General features: G+C 39.8%; 1 protein-coding gene across 1 annotated transcript in view; it reads left to right on the top strand.

Annotated features, from left to right (window-relative positions):
* The window catches only part of col7a1 (collagen, type VII, alpha 1), a 68,693-nt gene that overhangs the window by 15,927 nt on the left and 31,936 nt on the right, over positions 1-20,830 (top strand). The window contains exons 26-71 of the mRNA XM_073467530.1: positions 102-271; positions 561-593; positions 750-776; positions 872-916; positions 1,025-1,144; positions 1,228-1,299; positions 1,389-1,424; positions 1,524-1,577; positions 2,914-2,988; positions 3,163-3,276; positions 5,810-5,836; positions 5,935-5,988; positions 6,110-6,181; positions 6,257-6,316; positions 7,523-7,558; positions 7,643-7,687; positions 8,841-8,876; positions 8,987-9,031; positions 9,164-9,199; positions 9,341-9,376; positions 9,502-9,534; positions 9,619-9,690; positions 9,802-9,861; positions 10,052-10,087; positions 10,174-10,254; positions 11,651-11,686; positions 11,814-11,858; positions 11,944-12,015; positions 12,143-12,187; positions 12,281-12,316; positions 14,018-14,059; positions 14,230-14,310; positions 14,475-14,510; positions 14,639-14,674; positions 14,900-14,980; positions 15,091-15,126; positions 16,134-16,205; positions 16,329-16,373; positions 16,739-16,774; positions 17,121-17,156; positions 17,702-17,788; positions 18,584-18,649; positions 19,068-19,103; positions 19,195-19,230; positions 19,322-19,369; positions 19,478-19,513. Coding sequence (XP_073323631.1) covers positions 102-271; positions 561-593; positions 750-776; positions 872-916; positions 1,025-1,144; positions 1,228-1,299; positions 1,389-1,424; positions 1,524-1,577; positions 2,914-2,988; positions 3,163-3,276; positions 5,810-5,836; positions 5,935-5,988; positions 6,110-6,181; positions 6,257-6,316; positions 7,523-7,558; positions 7,643-7,687; positions 8,841-8,876; positions 8,987-9,031; positions 9,164-9,199; positions 9,341-9,376; positions 9,502-9,534; positions 9,619-9,690; positions 9,802-9,861; positions 10,052-10,087; positions 10,174-10,254; positions 11,651-11,686; positions 11,814-11,858; positions 11,944-12,015; positions 12,143-12,187; positions 12,281-12,316; positions 14,018-14,059; positions 14,230-14,310; positions 14,475-14,510; positions 14,639-14,674; positions 14,900-14,980; positions 15,091-15,126; positions 16,134-16,205; positions 16,329-16,373; positions 16,739-16,774; positions 17,121-17,156; positions 17,702-17,788; positions 18,584-18,649; positions 19,068-19,103; positions 19,195-19,230; positions 19,322-19,369; positions 19,478-19,513 — 2,519 coding nt within the window. The remainder of the gene's footprint in view (positions 1-101; positions 272-560; positions 594-749; positions 777-871; positions 917-1,024; positions 1,145-1,227; positions 1,300-1,388; positions 1,425-1,523; positions 1,578-2,913; positions 2,989-3,162; positions 3,277-5,809; positions 5,837-5,934; positions 5,989-6,109; positions 6,182-6,256; positions 6,317-7,522; positions 7,559-7,642; positions 7,688-8,840; positions 8,877-8,986; positions 9,032-9,163; positions 9,200-9,340; positions 9,377-9,501; positions 9,535-9,618; positions 9,691-9,801; positions 9,862-10,051; positions 10,088-10,173; positions 10,255-11,650; positions 11,687-11,813; positions 11,859-11,943; positions 12,016-12,142; positions 12,188-12,280; positions 12,317-14,017; positions 14,060-14,229; positions 14,311-14,474; positions 14,511-14,638; positions 14,675-14,899; positions 14,981-15,090; positions 15,127-16,133; positions 16,206-16,328; positions 16,374-16,738; positions 16,775-17,120; positions 17,157-17,701; positions 17,789-18,583; positions 18,650-19,067; positions 19,104-19,194; positions 19,231-19,321; positions 19,370-19,477; positions 19,514-20,830) is intronic.

Below are 20,830 nucleotides of genomic sequence, written 5' to 3' on the forward strand. Positions count from 1 at the left end.
GTACTGGTGTCTAATACTGAATCCACAAGAACGTCATATACTACACATACAAATCTTAAAATCTGCCCCGTTGAAACCAGTCTGTTGTATGTGTTTGCCAGGTGTGACAGTGTTAGCAGTGGGTATGGAGCAGGCAGATACTGAGGAGCTGCGTCGGGTGGTGACGGATGGCAGCATCCAGAACATCCTGTATGCCCGTGATGCAGCACAGTTGGGCACTCTTGATACTGATCTGGCAGACATGCTCTGTGGTCTTGCCAGAATACCAGAGGTATGAAGAAAACCATGTTTGGTTTATAGTCGTGATGTTGAATGCAACTGCGCACTAATGACTCGACCAAAACAACATATTTTCCCTTTCCTGTGTTAATATAATCCTGTGCCTCCTAGTTCAGCTATTTGACAAACAAATGCAACATGTGGATGTAGATTCTGACAAATGTTCATGGTATTTTGTGACCTTTTATTTAAATAAAAGAGAATTAAAGTAATAAGGGAGGATATAAGACAAAACCATTTCTCTCATCTCTTCCTGATGTTTCTGTCCTTGTTTTGTTTAGCCTCCAGGGCCAGGCTGTACTATATGCCCACAGGTGAGTCATTCTCTTAAGTGTATTAAAGACTGTGCCCTAGCTCTGATGAACATACTGCAGATTTGGTGACTGACAGACACACCCTTTAAGTTTTTCTCTCCTCTTCCCTTGCATTCGCCTCCCTCCTGAATTACTCCTGTTTTCCATTTCTTTCAGGGCGAGAAGGGTGATCGTGGAGAAAGGGTACAGTGCAGAAAGTTGCTGAATTTTTTTTTACCACTTCTCTGGTATTTTAAGTTTTCAGCTGTTATGGTGTCATTTTTTGTTTGACTCCACAGGGTGAGAGAGGCAGAGATGGTACAGATGGACGTAAGGGAGACCCTGTGAGTTATTCATTCACTCTGAACATGAATAACTCACTATACAGAAATGTACTAATCGTTCAAAATGATACTGATTGTTTTTATTATATTTGTGTGTGTGTGATGCAGGGTCGTGATGGTTTGCCTGGGAGGGATGGCCCCAGAGGGCCTGAAGGACGCCCAGGTCAGCCAGGCCAAACAATACCTATTGACCCCTCAGGGGGGGTGAAAGGAGAAAAGGGAGAAAGAGTAAGTAGATTTAGAGCTGTACAAAAAATTTAAAAACCTGCCTTAGTAGGAATAAAGTAACAGATGGGTTGTTCTCTGTTCAGGGTTTTCCTGGCATTGATGGAAATCCAGGGTTGCCAGGACGACCAGGTTCCCCAGGAAATGCAGGGGTCCCGGTGAGTAGAGGGACCATGGACTCCTGGACATCTTTATGTTGTTGAATTAACATAAAGGTCATAAAATTTTGCTGTTTTTGTGTCTGCAGGGTTCACAGGGCCTACCTGGTATCAGAGGAGACCCAGTGAGTAACCGTCATCCTCCTGACCTGCAGAGTTAATAGATGGACTTCTGAGTATGAAGTACGTTGCTTCCTCCCTAAGGGTTTTTTTTGTTGTTTTAGGGTGGACCAGGTGTGGCAGGGCCACAAGGGCCAACGGGAGATAAAGGTGAAAGGGTGAGTAATCGTTTTTAAAAATTTCCTAACCCACATCACAGGTGCTGATAGTTTGTTTGGGGCAGTTTGAAAGACACCTAGAACAGAACAAAATGATGTGTGTGTCCAGTGTGCAGGATTTAGGGGGGATTCAGAGGGATCTATTGTTAGAAATGAAACATAATCTTCATAATGACATTTTCATTAGCGTATAATGTAACTAAAAATCGTTGTATTTTTGTTACCTTAGAATGAACCTTTTATATCTACAAATGGAGAGGACTGAGTCCACCATGTTTAGACAGTATCCTAGAACAAACAAGCCAAACACTGACTCTAGAGAGGGCCTTTCGACCGGAGAGGAGGGTGAGGCGAAGGGTGTTCAGTTGGTTGCAATCTGAAAACTCACCACTAGAGGCCATTAAATCCTACACACTGGACCTTTTAAATTTCATCATTCACACTATTTGCATAACATTACAGAAACAAGTGCAGAAAGAACGAATCATATATATATATATATGTTCACAACATAAACAAATTGTAAAACATCCAACAGTAAATCCAAACTGGTGCTAAATTCAAGATCAGTTAAAGGCGCAGTATATGCTGTAACTTCTGACGCTACGTGTCTCTCAATGAAAACAAAATATGTAGATTGTTAATTTATTGAAGTAGCGTGGGATTAGGGGAGTTGCTGTCTTCATTGCTAAACAGCTAACATTGTGGATGAAAATCTCTCCTGATATAACGTGATGTTGAAATCAGGTTTACAGACCAGTTAATACTTTACGTTATGTTCAGTTACATTCGCACACGTCCTTCCTCACTCTTTGACGTATTATCTGGCATATAGCATTAGGCAAAATGAAACAAACTGTTACTTTGAATAAAAAAAATGTATTTCTTTGGGTTTGGGAAACATTTAGGATAATGTAAGTACACAACTCAACAAAATATATAACAAAGGTGAAAATGTTTTTAGCATTTTTAACGCAGAAACAATACACATTATCTCTAAAGAAACAAATCTTATGGCTGACAATCTAAATCAAAGAAAAAAACAAACTGTGTGCTTGAATGCAAGAATGAAAAACGAAACGAAAATAAGTTACCAAAATATTTTTAAAAAAGAAACTAGATAAAATAAACCCAAACAATAGATCTGATGAAAATTACCAAATTTTGAGTATTCAAAAATCAAAGGGGCTCAAAAGAAAATTTATGAGATCCTCTAGATCCAGTAAATACAAAGTGAACAAACCCAAAATACTGTAGATCCCGTCCTATTAAAAAAACGACACAAACAAATAGATGGCATTGTCTGTGTGTTCATGGTACTTTTTTTATGCTTTAGGGTGAACCAGGCTCATCTGGACCTGGAGGGGGATTTCCTGGGAGGAAAGGAGAACCAGGCATCCCAGGAATACCGGTAAGAAACGAACTGGAAAGCGAAATGTTCTTAAACAACTTTAAGACGATCATATCATTGCTATCCAGATGGACACATGATAACTAGCTGTCTGTCTAGCTGTAGCTGTATAGATGTTTTGTTGTACTAAGTTGTTCCTATATATTAACCAGTGTTAGTGGGGTTTTGACATAGGCTACTCCAGGTCGACCAGGCAATGACGGGGCCAAAGGCACCGCAGGAGTTCCGGGGACACCAGGTCAGGACGGTCGCCCGGGTATACCAGGAACACCAGGACTCTCTATCAAGGTTAGCCTTCTCACCTGCTGCCTCTCTCCACTTCAGTCAATAACTTAAATATACTGACATCAGCTCTGTGAGATATTCATTCATGACTGTAAGATACGTTCTTTCAAAGATGCAACAAGCAAGATTTTGTAATATAATTATATTTAATTGAAATCTTTCCTGGCATTTGGTGCTAAAAACTTTCAGACTTGCTTTGGCAGCTTAAAGGTGTAGTTTGTAGTTTTGGAAAAGAAACTGATGCAGAAACACAGAAAGGTAATATTTACAATATTAATAAGGTAATAATACAAATAATACTGAGAAATGTTTTAATTTATTTGATATATTTCTATATCTGAATAAAAAAAACTGTCCCCAGAGGAGAATAAGGTCCCCTGAACACTGTGGTGACTTAGAAGGGTCCTGCAAATATAGACAAAGTAAAATCATATGAAATTGTGTTTTTTGTTCAATGTATTCAGCAATTAAAATAGATAAATGAAGGTTTGTCTCTTCTGATTAAAACTACATATTGCACCTTTAAATATTTCAGCTGTTTTTCGGAACTGCTCACAGACGTTTACAACAAAAGATTTTAAAATCAAATGCATAAAAAAATCCGGTTGGATGTTGTCAGTTTAGCCAATAGATTATTTTTTTGTCATCTATAGTTCAATCAGGAGAGACTTAGTTTTTAATGAATAAATATTTATTGCAATGTGCAAATCAGATGAGAAAAATAAGTCTTTGGCAATTAGGCCCCATCGTGACTGTCATTACATTTTAAGAGGGAAGGTGAAGCTGTGAGTAGTATAGGAAAGCCCGCCGATGGAGCCGAGCTGCTTCTGGTGGTGATGAGATGAAGATGATTGCTAAAGATCTGGATGAGATGAGATGGACTCTGGTGAGCTTGGACTGGGCACTGGATATGATGAACTGGAGGTGAATGGGGTGGAGGAGGGTTGCAACAAATTTGAACTGCAACAACAGCAGAGAGGAGAACAGCTTTAAAGATTGACGGCAACGTCATGATTGGTTGGCTGATTTAATCGTGGCGGTGTCTGGTTGGTTTAATTAAGGAGTAAACACCCACTGTCAGCTGATTAAGAGGCGGGGAGAGAGAAAGAGAGAGTTATGAATGAACAATAACATCAATTTTTATAATGTTACAGTAAGTAGACATCAGATTATTGCAATAACAGATCCAATTTTGAAATCTTTGATAAAACCACAAGTTTCCTCAATGGATTCTCTCATTTAGACTTACAGTGCTATAAAAGTCTTTTGGGTTCAACCACTACACCAAGACAAAACTCTTATTATCCGACTCAATCACATGGTGGTAGTATTGAGCCACTTAAGTATTTCATTTAGTAGAGGCTCAAACATTTACTGTATATGAGATTTTTTGTCACATAATATAATTTTTAATATATGGTTTTATTCAGTCAAGTCAGGGTTTTTATAGAAATCTTAATGATTTGATTTTTAATTATTTTCAAATGTGAGACAAGGACTGAAAACTATTTTTCCTGATGCATCCAAAAATTTTTTTTTCATATTTGATAGTTGTGTCAGATACTAATGGTATTTCTAGTACATATCTGTGAAGACAGTGTCTCTTTAAACATGCATTAGTTACACTAATTGTTTGATTCTTCCATCGCAACAGTTTGCAATCAAACAGTAATGAAAAAGGTTGTTATAATATATTATATTATAATAAAGTACTTATTTCTGTTATTACATTAAATGTCGAGCAGCAGAGAGGTTGGGTTGTTTGTGTATGAATCAACCTTTGAGTATTTGTGTAGATGTTGTGTAGATTATCTTAAGCCCCGTTCACACTGCCCTTTCAAGGTGGGAATCATGTACTCTTCATCATATTTCTGCCCGAAAAACAGTGTCTGTCCCCACCAGGCGCCTCCTGCAGTTAAATGGCGGAGATTATGTGATGTGATTCAGAGCAAAAAACTTTAACTCACCATGTCTTTGTCACCTATTGGAAAAAATCACTGCGATGGTCAGCCCTCCCGACTGAGACTTCAGTGAACTTTCCCCCAGAAAACCGCATCCCTCCTTGTGAGTGAGAACCAGTCTGCTTTTTACTGATGCAGATTATGTGATGTCATTAAGAGCAAAAAACTTTTGTCACTTTTGTCACTTTCCACGATGCATGGTGGGTCATAATCTCAAACGCAACACATTATAACAGCAACCATATGATTATAAATAGGCAGCGGATACGTGTTTGGATTAACAGTTGGAAAGCGGGGAAACACGTAAAAAAAAAACACACGGATGTCACTGTTATGATGTGTACCGTCACGCCTCTTTTGGTTCCGCAACACCGGGATGCTGTATGAAATGACACACCGGAGTGGCTTTATGCCGGCGCTGCTTGGTTCAGTGCGAACAAACAAAGATGGCATAAAGGCAAGCCTTCTTTGCGGCGATAGTGCAGAATCTCTGTGTGAAAAAGGCTACAGAGTAACTCTCCCTAACAACAGTGTTTACCCTCCTCTCTCCTCTCTCTCTTTGTTTCTTTCTGCAGGGAGAAAGGGGCAGCCCAGGAGAGAGGGTGAGTCACATCATCACCAGCTTGTCCTCTCACTGCAGAAATGTCCCAAGGAGCTCACAAGCATAATGATTCCAGCTCTTATCTCTCTTTGCTGACAGGGACCTCCAGGAGTCGGCAGCGGGGTGGCCGTGAAGGGCGAGAAGGGCTCCCCAGTAAGAGCTGTCAATCACTGCCGAAGTGCTGACACGTTTAGTTTGCATCTGAACTCTGTGCACGTGTGTGTGTGTGTGGGGGGGTGTATTTTGCATTTACTAATTGCATTTTTATTATCAGGGAGCTTCAGGAACTCCAGGGGCCCAGGGTCCTAGAGGGCTGACAGGACCACAGGGTAGCAAAGGAGACAAGGTAGCTGCAGATTGAGTCAGTGCATGAGTGGTTGAGCATGTGAGGTGCTTATCTCAGAGAAATGTTCTTTTTCAGGGCGAAGGTGCTGATGGGCCACCGGGACCTGCAGGCAGACAAGGAGAGCCTGGGGACAGGGTAGGTTAAACACACAGCGACTTCAGATGGCTGATGTCATGATGATGAACGATATATATACAATATATACAGCAAATTATACAAAGCACTGACAGCACACACCTCTGCTACAGTATGCCTGCACAATCCTCCTCACACCCGTCGCAATTTCAAAACATTCACATCTGCATCACGTAATAAATCACTATTACTTTCTATTATGTTGTGGTTGTTCGAGTTCACCATGATGCTGAAGCGCCATCTATAAGCGAACATTACAATATTAATTGCTTTACACAAGATGTCCCGTACTTCACTGTAAAATCCATTCTCAGTGTATGTGTATGGGAGATCTCAATTTTCTACATCAACCTTGATGGGGCTCAATATTGGCCCCAGATTGGCTTCTAAACCATTTGTGATGTCACAAATCATGCTCATAGGCTCGCCTCTTAAAGGAGCATTTTTTAAGATTTGTCCAGAATTTTTTGTCTAAAACAAAACAAAAAAAAATCAACTAATCTTATCAACAATCAGGAATCAAAAGTGTTGATGTTATGTCAAAAATGTAGATGTGTTGCAGAGATGTCTACTGAAGTTAGCATGCTAACCAGCTAGCCACAGGTTCCGATAGCCCCCATCGTTTCAGCTGGGAGATGTTAAAGTGGCACGTTCGCTACTGAGTCTAATAAATTAACAAAATTAACTCACAAAATGTCAAGTAGGGAAATATTTTACGCCTTCTTTCCTTATTTAACAAAAAAATACAACCATACACCGCCTACTTTCATTTTCAGCAGATGAATGTTAAAGAAAAAATCAGCCTTCTATTGTCACAGCTCAAACATTTGACAGTAGGAACAGGAAGAAAAACACATTTTGACTGCAGGGGAACTTACAGAATTACAGTAATTTGCATTACATTTGGTTAATATTAGATAGAATGTCAGTGCACAGTTTCTCCTTCTGCCTTCATGGACACATACACAATTAGCCAAGGAAAAGATAATTATGCACCTGTGCCTCACATTTCAGGAGTTAAGAGCAAAAGTATAAAGTGCTTTAGAAAATGGTCACAGGGTGGCGCTGTCTACAGCTACAATTATTCAGTTCTTTCTTTGCCCATGGCCGGACTGTCCACCACATTTCAGTGAAACAGGACCAAAACATAACCTCCTTGATGGAGTTCATATACTTATGTTCAAGCATTTTGCTCATGTCTTTCAGGGTCCCCGTGGGCCTCCAGGAGAAATTGGTAGCAAGGTAAGATAAAGGTGAGGAAAATCACTTCTGTAGTGAGGTGTAAATAGAAGAATGACCTCTGTCACTCTCTCTCTGCTCTGATAGGGTGACCGCGGGCAGCCAGGTGAGCCTGGATCACAGGGAGACAGGGTGAGTTACATGATATGAGAATGAATCAGCCAAGTATGTGCATGTCTGTGTCTGTACGTGTGAGTCTTTGTGGTGTCAGTGTGGGTTTTAATAGTCTGAATGACTGTGGTCCATATTCACAGGTAGGGCACCAGGTTTTATAGTTAATTTTACCACAGGGAAAATTTATAAAGAAGTTATATCAACACTCTTGTGGAGCCAGATGTGTGTTCCATCATGCTCACATTGGTCTAAGTTAAAAAATGTTGGTTAGAGAAGGGTGGAGACACAGCAGGTGGTGTTTTTTTCTAAATCCAATAAAAAAATATACTGCAGACAACGTGTTTGTACCTGAGCTGAAAGGCAGCTTTAATCTTTAATGTCGATGCCAAGGTCTTTTTCTTTTTTTTCCGATGAGATGGACGTCTGTCTGTTAAAGATGATGTTCATAGTTGTACAGAATAAATGGAAAGCATTGGTGTTGGCTGACAAATAAAGCCTCTTAGCATCAGAAAATATTTCTACATTATAGAAATCCCTTGATTTTTCGCACATACAGTAATATTTATTTGCAGATGAGCCAGTGCAAGTTGAGAAGCTCTAACAATTGTTTGTAACAAACTATCCCAAACAACTGTAGCGCATTTAAAGTATTATCACTTTAAAAGTCACATAATGTGCTATATATGCACAAAGATCAGTTTCAGAATGGCTGCAACCCTTTTCTGTAAGATGCAGGTATTGTTGACAGCAAGTCAGACAATCAAAGGAGAGGGCAGTTACACTCCAGTTATGACTAGAGTTGTACCGAAAGTCAATATATTTGGACTCATTATTAGAAATGTTTGGATCACATGAGTCGGAAAAAGTCCTGTGCAGCCACAGCTGGAATCTAATTCTACAAATAGAATAATACTGTTAGTGTAGCCTAAACTTTATCTGTAGCAGTGCGGAAATACTGAACAGAATGAAAAGACGTGCAAAAAAAATTTAAAAAGCTGAACAGCATTCAAATGTGGATTTAGAATTTCAAATGTCAATTTTATAAATGAAGCTTCAACGCTCCAAACTCATCGGTCATGCAATTTGCACATGCATGTGTTGATAAAGGGGCATAATGGGCACATTTCAGCTAGAAAACAATCAGTGAATGAGGACATGTGTCTCTTTGCAGGGGGAGAGAGGACCGGCTGGTGAAACTGGGGAGAGAGTGAGTTCAGCACTGCTGGTTTAGCTTTTAATTTAAATGAGTTCAACTGTTGACATTTCCCTCTTTTAGTGAGATTTTTTTGCCGTTATTTAAATTATGTTATCTCTTAGGGGGACCAAGGGAAGCCGGGCCTCGCAGGAACTCCGGGTTTGAGAGTGAGTGACAGACTGCCATGTAGTATTGGTTAATGACGACACTGTGCCTTTTTGTCTGGTATTTTGCCGCATGGTATGACTGTTACAAATTCAGGGCGAGTCTCACGAATGAGTCTTTGCATTTGTCATCAGGGTTTACCAGGGCCCAGTGGACCACCAGGAGAAAAGGTGAGACTGATTCAATTAGGTGCAATCATATGAGAAGCAGCGGGTCAATAGGAACGTGATGCCAGCACAGAATGTTTCATAATCTGATGTAATGAATTTCCGAGCAAAGATGAAAGAACAAGTGAATCCGTCTGTTCCCAGGGAAACGAAGGTGCACGAGGGGAGCCCGGCCGAAGTGTAAGTTATCAGATAAGGAAAAAAAATCAGAACCTATAATAATTTATCTTTCTTATCACTTTGGATATGCACTTAATGCCCTTGACGGTCTGTGATGATGAGTCTTCACTGTATTATTTATGCAGGCTCCAGGTCTACCAGGGAAGAAAGGGGATCAGGTAAGCAATCAAATTCTGTTCTCGTTTAACTTCTCATTTTAACAGAGTGCCATCCTTTATTCTGACGGTTTTCCTCTCACACAGGGGGAGCAAGGCGTGCCTGGTTCTGAAGGGTCGAAGGGAGATAGAGGAGAGCAGGGACTGAGAGGAGAGAAAGTGAGCAACCAGAGGATGATACAGGGGATGATGAAAATATTCACCTGTTTGTGTGTGAGGTTCACACTGGCTTTGTCTAAATGACGTTTCCTTTTCTTGTCATTTTGCCAGGGGTCTTCAGGGTCAGGAGGGTCAGCTGTCCCCGGTCCTAAAGGAGAGCCGGGAGAGAGGGTAAGTTCATTCACACCTCCCTATCAGAACAACAAATGTCACAATCATAACGTTTACATCTGCTGTGATACATTCCTGACAACAACATCCATTATTCATGAAACATTCCCTCGTGCCACCTGTCAGTGTAAGTCGTGGCCCCAAAGTTGCTCAAACCAAGAAATACATTAAACATGTGCTCTCTCCTCAGGGACTTCCTGGTATCAGTGGAAGGCCGGGTGCCAAGGTGAGAGGCCTGCTCTGTTGTGTTTTAGCCCTTTTGTTTGTTTCTATGTGTTTGACTGTTCAACTGGTCCTGTTATTGTTCTTTAGGGAGATGCAGGTGAACCAGCAGAGAGGGGGGAAAATGGACGGCCAGGAATCCCAGGAAAGCCTGGTCTGGCTGGGAAAGAGGTCAGAGTGGTGTTTGGGATCTGGCTACATTCAAGTCTAAACTATATTGTTTTTCTTCTCTATGCACCTTTATCAGTATCTTGTTGTTAGCCTTCTCTACATACAGCAGAAGTGGGGTGATACTTGAATATTATTTATTTATGTCTAAAAGTAGAATTTTATTGAGATGGTATGATCTTTAGAGCCGAGATATGGAAGCTGAAAATCGTTGCGCTTTGTTTTCTCTGTTATCTCAAGATCACAAGTTCATTATGTTGTTATCTCGAGCTCTGTTATCTTGAGACAACAAGATAGTCAACCCAGTTATCACTTTCTCTCATTATTAATGCTCATCAGAGATCAGGAGTGTCATGCCAGCATGCTTTGACAACTGTAGCAACTGATTTAAGATGAAAGTGTCAGATTAAGGAGCACCCATTGTTGATCAATAATTTAAAATAATAACTGCTCTCCTCGTCCTCGAATGCTTAATGATGGGTATTGTTGAACTGATTAGTCAATCGACTTACAATTAAGTTTCAGCTACTCTGATAGTTGACTAATCTGTTAGGTATTACTTTATACCCGCTTTTCCGATATGAGGATTTACTTCTAATCTTTGTTTTATACCATTGTAAACAGAATATATTTGGGCTTAAGACTGTTTGTTAGACAAAACAATTTCTGTCGTCCAAATTCATGATTAGAAGTATGAATTTGTAAGTATCCTCGCAATAATATCAACCTTGTGTCTCAGGCCTTTTATTAAGCAAATGGGAAACTGTTACTGTCTTTCTTTAAATGGTTCTCCACTGGGGCTGAAGAATTAACTAAACATTATCTGAATCACTAATGGTGGTCAATCAAGTGCAATGTGTAAATTGTAGATGCTGCTATCTTTTGATAAGGTATGTGTGTCACAATATACCATTTATGAATGACCCATTGTAGTTTGCAGAGATGACCCGGCCTACAAATCATATTCTCCAGTCGTAAGGGAACATAATCACATCATTTTTTAATTTATTTTTTTCTGTGAAAATGAAATGCAAAAATGATCATACCCACTAAAAATTGTGCCTCATTTTGAAATATCAGTCAAAATGATCACAATATGATGTTTTTTTGCGCGACAATCAGTAAACAGCAATCAGTATCAGTGCCGTAATCAAAGATCGGACTGCCGGTTAAGTGTCTTCTGTTTCTTCTGTCCTTCCAACATGCATCTCTTTCTAATGATGCCATTTCAGAGGTAAAAAAAAATAACACTTTGTGTGTATGACATGCAAACCTTTGCTAATTTATGTTGTACATGTTCTCTGTTGTCTCTACTCAGCTGATGTGGAGTTTGAAATGTAATGCCACTGAAGTTTTCTCCAGGTACAATCATTGAATTATTTATACTTACGTTATACAGGGACCTAGAGGAGAGAAGGGTGATGAAGGCACACCTGTAAGTGTGATCTATTTCCTCTTATTCTTACAAACATCTCAAACATCCATTCTCCTTAAAAAATGTGTGTTTATTTATTAAAATTAATGTGTACATGTCACTGAAATTTCTTTTTTGTTTTCACCAGGGGGAGTCTGGACTTCCAGGGAAGCCAGGAGAAAGAGGACTGAGGGTAGGACAAGTGTCTTTTCAACTTTAAACATACAGTAAGTCGATGGAAAGTTCAGTTAACGAACGTTTTTATTACCCCTCCTCAGGGACTGGCTGGTCAACCAGGACGACCAGGAGAGAAAGGAGACCTGGGAGACCCAGGAGAGTCCGGACGAAATGTGAGACACACATTTATGTATCATCATACAGACAGTTTATCAATATTCTTCTGTGCTACTTGACTGAGAGGAAGCAGTGCAGAAGGTCAGCTGTTCAGCATCTTTATTGATCTGTGTTTGATCACAGGGTAGCCCAGGACCTTCAGGGCTGAGAGGAGAAAAAGGAGAAGTGGTTTGTTATTTGCTTTATTTTTACAAGGTGCTTTTATAACTTTGCATCTACTGTTTGTGGATTCACACTTTTCACTCTATTCTCTTCTTCAAGGGACCTCAAGGGCCTCCAGGACCACCAGGAAAAATGGTGAGTGTGTTTTCTTCATTGGCATACTCAAATAAAAAAGCTTGTAACAGAAGTACTGTAAGGGCAAAATGCATCTATGAGGACTTATTTGAAAGGCAGCATGCTCTAGTTTGTGAGAGTTTGCACATTTATTATGGGGCCTAAACAGAAGCTATACTAGATCAGCTCCAATTTTTTAACTCTTGTCTTCAGTAAGTCATCTTTTAGAAGCATTAACAAAACCATGATCAATGTTACAACTATGAGAATGACCACATACCTTTTACATTATTTCAACTACATCTGTGTAAAAATATATACCTGTGGGTCGAACTTAATAGCAGCTTGTTAGTTATTTGTTTGTGGTGTCAGTGGCGTTCCCATACCTTGACCCTGATCTGGTGCAGCGGATCCATTGGAATTTAAAGGAGCAATGTGCAAGATATGGCCAGAAATGTAGTTTAAAACATTAAAAAATGAACCAACATTATCAACAGAGTGCAAAGAAACATTGTTGACGTTATGTCAAAGACATACAACGTCTATGTACTGCATAAAGATGTCTATTGAAGTTAGCATACTAACCAGCTAGCCCCGTTCCATCCTGTCTCATAATATCACTTTGTAACGTAAGAGGTGATAAATTAATAAACTCACAAATTGTAAAGGATTTAAATATTTTTTTTGTATCTATTTTCCTTACTAAACAGAAGAAATGCAGCCATACGCCTTCTGAATTCAAGTTTCTCTTTTACCGAACTACAACAAGCTTAATTGCCACTACTGCCACTGCCATCTTAGGCCGGGCTCACACTACAGGAGTTTGGGGCTGATTTAACCCCAATTTGCGCCTCCTCACAATCGGAGGAGAAATCTGGGCATAGCGCTTGGCTGGTCCCAATGTTCGGCCAGGATTTCTCTCCTGATTTCTCACTGCGATTGTAATTACGTTAGTACTGTACTTCAATATAGACAATGAGAGATACCCCGGAGCAGCTGACAACCCTAGTTCTTGCGGCTAACGTTAGCTAGCATACTACTGTTGACAGATAATAAAATGACAGTTCTCATCGAAGAATAGACAGTCCATGTTTACCGTGTCCCCAAACATTTTATCATCCAGACTCATTTAATTTCTGTTTTTTCACACACTTAACATTACTACAGCAAGTTGTGTCCAATTGTTTACATTTGTGATCACGTGATGGAGATCATGTGTGGTGCTGCATCGCTCCCTCTGTAGTATGAGAATTGACATTTTTTATAGTCTTGTAGTGTGCGCAGGTTTGAGATTAGAGAGAAGAACATCTATGTGCATGATGCAACCAGTATTCACAGTTGGTTATGATTTCAAAAGTCCTGTAGTGTGAGCCTAGCACTGAACAGACTGGTGATGGTCAGATGGACAGCAATTGTAGATGACAACAAAGAAGTTATCAGTGTTGTTTTCTTTTGTGAAACTTATGTACTGCTGTACATGTACATTGTCTGACTATTTCTTTATTTTTCTTTAGTTACAGATATCATGATATTGTAGATTGTTGCCCCTTTGTTGTGATGAATCATTATTATGGGAAGAATTTGGTGATAGTTGTGTATCACGAGTTTGATACATTTTGATCAAAGTAAACTAGAGTTAGGAACGTATAAAGAACTTCTACAACCTAGTTCCTCTCAGCTTTGAGACTACATTCAGTCTCCTGTGTTTGATCTCTTCAACAGGCTGACATCCAGGGCCAGCTCAAAGGAGATAAAGGAGAGCAGGTATGCACTGTAACTATGAAGAGCTCCACTTTTTGCAGTTATTGTGGTTGTTGCAAAGACACGATGGGAGAACTCCTTAATAAACCACCATGTCATTATCAGCTGAAAGTTAATTGGATAAAAAAAAAAAGTAGCGCAGCTAAAACAATTTACGTCATTGTGAATCCCAGGGCGAAGATGGCGACCCAGGAGAGCACGGCAGCAAAGGTCAGAAAGGCGAAGCAGGAACTCCCGGAGCCCCAGGCCTACGAGTGAGTTTGTCTCATTCTAGCAATTTATAAATGCTTCTGTGAGCATCTGATAAGCCACTCTAGTATATGCATCTGTATTCGCACTGACCTCTTTCCCTGTTGATTTAGTATGCGTGACTGATGATCCTCTGTGACTTCTTGTTTTCTCCCTGCTGTCTCTAAAGGGTTCGGAGGGACAACGGGGGCCAGCAGGCACGAGAGTGAGTTTTCTCTCTGTCACTTATATCCTTATAAATAGAAAGCTGTAAATATCCAAATCACTTATTTTCTTTAACACACATTTATAATATTATCACTTCTAATATATTTCTATTTTATATATGTCCAGGGTGACACAGGAGAGAGAGGAGCGCCTGGAGAGAAGGTTTGAAATCAATCACAGTGTCTGCTCCTCACAATGCCACCTACTGAACTGACCCATGTAATTTTATCAATATTTAAAATTGAAGGATTTTCTGCTGCCTGTAGGGTGCCAGGTGTCCTTCATTCCTATATATTCTGCAGTAGATTCCCAGTGGGATGACGCTCAGAGGGTGAAGTTCTGTAATGTACATGTCATTTTCTAACCCTTAAACCTTTTTGTGATCAGGGAGAAAGGGGAGCATCTGGGTTGGATGGACGTCCAGGTTTGGATGGTAAACCAGGTACTTCTGGACCACCTGGACAGAGGGTACTTCTGTTTCTGCCAACTTTTCACCAAACTATAAAACACACTATATGTAGAGCTGAGTGGTGAATATGTGTAGCTGATCGCTGACACTTTTTTTTATGTGTTTACAGGGTGATCCTGGGAAACAGGGTGATCCTGGGAGAGATGTGAGTGTCCTTGTTCCTGTCAGTTTGTTTAAAAACACAATTGCCATATGATTGATCATATGATTCAAATTCTGCATTAAACACATCCACAACACATTTCAGTAAAGATGTCTTACTCTGAATTGCAGTTGCACAAGTTTATTTATGTGTATGTGCTGCAGAGGGCACTGTGGAGGTGTAAAAATTCAGCCTTCACTCCTGTGACCAGTTGCATAAGCTGACTGTAGGGAAAGATGTTCTCAGTATGGTTTCAGGGGAGAATGTAATATAATAATAATAATGTAAAATGTAATATTGACCATAAATATTGATTCTGAAAGTCCAAAACTGCTCAATTTACAGTTCAGTTCAACAGTCTAAATGCTGTTTTCAGGGGCGGACACATGAAGCCTCTATGACTGCTGCTGCTGTACATTTCTGTCCTGTGCAGTTTTATTCACATTTAATTTTTGTAGATGTATACATGTCAGATATTTATGTGTTTTTTTTTCATACTTTTTCCAGATATGCACCGTTGTGCCAGCCCTAGTTTAAAGATAATAGAATAGCTTATTTTTACTGATACTGATACTAATGATGTAGTTAGAGTTTCCTATTATCTATTATCCACCTTTTCTCAAACACATCTTCTATTTTCATTATTTCTTAGTCTCTTTCTCCATAATTTAAGGTTAGTTCTTTAATCATACTGTACTAATCCATTTTATCAAATCTGGGGGCTTGTTTTTTCTATTCTTCCTGCCTCCGAGCTGTGAATCTCAGGATTTTGAATAGATACTTTTCATCTTGATTGACAGCAGCTGGAGGTTTTCCCAATATGATATGTTCTGCTTTTAAATACAGAATTTAAATAAAAACAACCTCCAGACATTTAAATCTTACTGAATGTACTAACATCCCCACAACGCAGTGAAAATATTACCGATTGTAAATCAGTTCTGGCTCACCAGGCATTTTGATTGAGTAAAAGTGAGATTAAACCTTTCACTGTGATGTGTTGGTTTCAGGGTTTACCAGGACTTAGAGGAGAGCAGGGCCCTCCAGGTCCTGTTGGGCCTCCAGGAACTCCAGGGACACCTGTGAGTAAACACACTCCAGCACTCAGTCTTTAAATTATGTCTTTATTCATCAGTTTCATTCATTTGTTTGCTTGTCTCTGTTTTTGATCACATTTACTTATCATCCTTGCTGTTGTATTTCAGGGTAAAGCAGGCGAGGATGGCAAGCCTGGGGCTGCTGGCAAAATGGTAGCTGGTTTACTTCAGAGTCTTGTATATAAAATCCACTCTCACTGACATAATGTGACACATTGCACTTTATATGAGTGACTTGACATATTTAGATACTGGCAGCCAGAATATGAATCTTGACAGTATTGTTCAGTATGAGTGTGTCCCCTCTCCATCATTGTCTAATTGGTAAAAGCCTTGATGCACTCTTTCATGTGAACGATGTTCACTGATCCAGAGCAGTGCAGACGTTTGTTTGTGGTCTGCTGTGTAATGGCTGTCTTGGCATAATGGCACTGAATTATCTGAGTGCTCCTGCAGCGGACCGGCTATTACTCAGTTTGTTCCTGTGGAGTTCGTAATGCATTTCGTTTGACTTACAGGGAGAGGATGGTGTTCCAGGTGAAGATGGGAGGAAGGTTCGTGGCCATTTATTAGTTTATACGAGTTGGTATGACAAGTGTATGTGACAAATCTGTGAAACAGTTCTTATTTTACTGATATCCTCTGAATGTTGTTGTGTACACTGATCTGTTAAAGCAGAGCATCTTTGATAAAATACAAGGTACTTTTGAATATTATTTTGATGGGTTTCTTCTAGACACTCCTCATGTAAATTGACTAAAAATGAAACCAAACAATAATTTAGTCTGGTAGAAGTAATACCTTTTTATTTACTGAGTTTTAAGAAAATTGTTTATGAAGATTGTCCCCATTACGTCTGTATTTCTTTGTGAACCTGACTCTTCTGTCTTTAATCTGCAGGGTGACAAAGGAGAAGCAGGAGCTGCTGGAAGAGATGTCAGTTTTGCCAAATCTTAATATATAATATAATATAACATAATATCATCTCTTTGTGTTTTGTTGTCAGTTTGTCTATAAACTGTATCCTGTCTGACTCAACCTGCCCTGTCTCACCCCTCCTTCCTGTATCGATCCCGCCTTCCTTGACATTACTGAATTACACATCAGTTTTCCTCCTTTCTCCTCATCACTTTCCCCCTCAAGTGTGAATTTATCAACCGTAGTTTGCTCTGACATTGACATTACCATCACACGCTCACTGCTGAATCAATAGGCTTCTCAGAAGCAGCTATATACATTCACTAGCCTCTAATGATCAAGCTTAGCCTTTAAAGGAAAGCCACTTCTGAGAGGAATTCAGAGTGGCGCCAAATGTCAGAGCTGTTTTCATGTGCAAATTCATATTAATTATCTCTAGAACATCAGTGGAGGGGTGGCAGCGGCCACCTGCTTTGATTTTATAGTTTACTCTCATATAGTGCAGCAGGAAGTTACCCTGGGTAGAGAGACTCTCAGTTGTGTAATCGCATGTGTTTTTCCAGGGCCGTGACGGGCTGAAAGGAGACCGGGGCCCTGCTGGACCTGTAGGACCCACTGGCCTTCAGGGGTCTCCTGGAGTACCTGGCGCAGTCGGTCCTCCTGGACAGGTATGACCAGTGTTGTAAAAAGTTGACATACTTGAGTGAAAGTAAAGATATTGTGTTAAAATATTACTTTGGTAAAAGCAAATGTCACCATTAGGAATAGTACTTGAGGAAATGTCTTAAAGTATCTCATATTAAATGTACTTAAGTATCAAAAGTTCAAGTAAAAGTAACTTATACATATATTTATTTAAAAATGAGCTGCTGTGGCTCTGATGCAGCATGTAATCTGCAAAGTAACTAGTAACCAAAGTTATCAAACTTTATAATAAAAGATTTCATTTTTGCCTCCAAAATGTAGTGGAGTGGGAGAATAAAGGAGCAGAAAATGGAAATGCTCAAGTTACAAGTATCTTCAAATTGTACCTAAGTACAGTTCTTACATTTCTACACTGGCTGTGAATAATATAGAGCTACAACAATTACTATCATTGAGTAATCTGCTGATGAGTTTCATGATGAATCACTCATTTAGTCTATATTATGTCAAAACCTGAAAAATGCTCATCACAGTTTTCCTGAGCTCAAAATGAATGAATCTTCAAATCGCTTCTTTTAGCCCAAAACCTAAAGACTCATTTAAGAAGCTGGAACCAGTATTTGTCTGGTATTTGCGCTTGACAAATGACTGAAACGATTAATTGATTATCAAAATAGTTGGTGATTAATATTCTTTCGATAGACTCATCTTTGATTAATTGTTGCAGCCTTAAACTGATGTAGAGGTATTTGAAAAATATCATGAATGGGGTGGATGAATGTATCCTGTCCCTGTCTCAGGTTGTGTATGTAAAAGGAGCTCAAGCGGCATCAATCCCAGGGCCACAGGGGCCTCCAGGAACCCCGGTGAGTGTGCATGACTTTGCAGATTTCTGACATTGCTGTTAATTACATTATTTAAATGCATATTACAGTCTAACACACACTGTACTGCTTCTCCTGCAGTGTTGTGTGCTAGGAATAATACAAACCCCCAAGGGCTACATTGCATTTACAGAAAAGAAGTCATTATACACACCAAACAATTCCTCTGCATGTAATTATGTTTTCATGTAACTGTATTTCTGTTTGCTTACCATCATAGAAAAGGTATTTTAACAGACATCAATGTGTTTAGCTCTTGTGCGGTCATGTTATCAACAGCATCACTCCTCATGTAGCAGCACAGATGTGTGTTTTATCTACATCTCTCTGTATGCTGCTGCAGCCCCCCCACAGTCTTATCTGTTGATGTTTTTATCATTGTCCTTGCTCTGTCCTTCAGGGTGTACCTGGGACTCCGGGAGCTGCTGGAGCCAGAGTAAGTCATGGTTGTCTTTATTGATCTCAGTTTGCTCTATATCAGTAACCACTTAGTCCGCTTTGTGACCTTCTAACTTTCTTTGTTCCAGGGTGAGAGAGGTCCCTCTGGCCTTAGAGGTGAAGCCGTAAGTTAAACTTCCGTTTCTATTATAGTGAAAGTGTCACGCGAGTGAAGTTTCGAGTGTTTTGTGTTGACACTTTGATATCTTTTGGCAGGGAGACCCCGGAGAGGATGGAGCGCCGGGCAAACCCGGGACAGCAGTGGTAGGACGTAGCACATCACCCGTCATGACACAGCTGTGGCTTGTGGAAGCATTTATTGATGATGTTCTTCATCTCTGTTGAATGATGTTCGTGTATTTCTTTTATCAGGATGTCCAGAAGGCTTTGGCGAACCTTGGCATTCAGGTATGAGGACTTATGACTTGCAATTTAATAATTCTGTCAAATGTTTGTTCGTTTTCCCTTAAAGCGGACATTTTTTCAACTTTCCTCTTCCTATTTTCCCTGTGGTATTACTGTTGGTGCCATGTCATGAACCGTGTCTACCGCTAATGGCCCGGGCTACTGTCCACAGCAAAAGACAACCTAAAGAGTCCCAATTCAACCTAAAAACCCCGATCTCAGTTCTATTAAAAGCAGAATAAAGGTTAAAGGTTATATTAATAACTGGGTAGGTTGTGTTACTTGCTGCTCTCCATCGAGTGATTGCCTCTCCGTTCACTTCTTCTTTACCTCGGTTTCTATCACTCTCCCTCTTCACCTTCTTTGCTTCCTCTCTTATTCCAGTTTTTCCACTGGTACCAAGGAACCAAGCAACCAAGGAAAACAGTGCCTTTTCGTATTTTGGTTATGCAATGGCAGACACGCTTCCTTTGTGCTGTAATTCGACCTGAGTATAGCATAGGGAAAGTGAAGTTTATAGGGAAGCAATCTATATGCAGCTGGCGTCAATTTACAGTTGCAGCATTTACTCAGCCATCGCACTGTGCAGTCAGTATTTACTGAATGATAGGTTAAAGCAAAAAAGGTTTCTATTGACACTTTAAAAGGTATGAAAAATGTTCTAATTTCAGTATTTTATAGCCGTGTTTCCACCCAAAGGGATCTTTTAGTCCCAGGATCTACCTGTCAAAGAACTAAAAGGTTCCTTCAGCCTGTTGTTGTCTGTGTTTCCACCGTGGTCGAAAGACCTGTGAAGATTAGGTTAATTATGAGGGATGAAAAAGCCATGATTGATTTTACATGGCATTCTTGCACGTGATTATATAACAACGATGAGGGTCCATCTGTCATATGTTTTCTTCTGTAACTGCATCTTAATAAATCAAAGCAAACTGAACCAAAAGCAAAGTAATTTGTGACTGCAGATTTTTCAGTACTCGACCAATCAGAAATGTTGAGTGCCCCCAAAGTTCCTGTACTTTTGGAGATTACTACCCTCTGAGCAAGGACTTTTGGGGGGATAAAAGATGTCCCTGTAGATCTGTCCCAGATCATACAGTGGAAACGCGGCTTATGTCATTTAAGGAGATATTTTTAAATGCAGTAGACGCACGTTAACATTGGATTTGATCACGATGAAGTTGTAGCTTGATGATCCCTTTGAATATGTAAATGTTTGCTGGCTTATTTCTGATAGGCTAACTATTTTCCCACTCATATCTGTCAATACTTTAATGGTCCTCTAATCAAGAAGACATGTTTAACAGTCGTGTCTAAATT

This window comes from Pagrus major, chromosome 6 (assembly GCF_040436345.1).
Source record: "Pagrus major chromosome 6, Pma_NU_1.0".
NCBI lineage: Eukaryota > Metazoa > Chordata > Actinopteri > Spariformes > Sparidae > Pagrus > Pagrus major.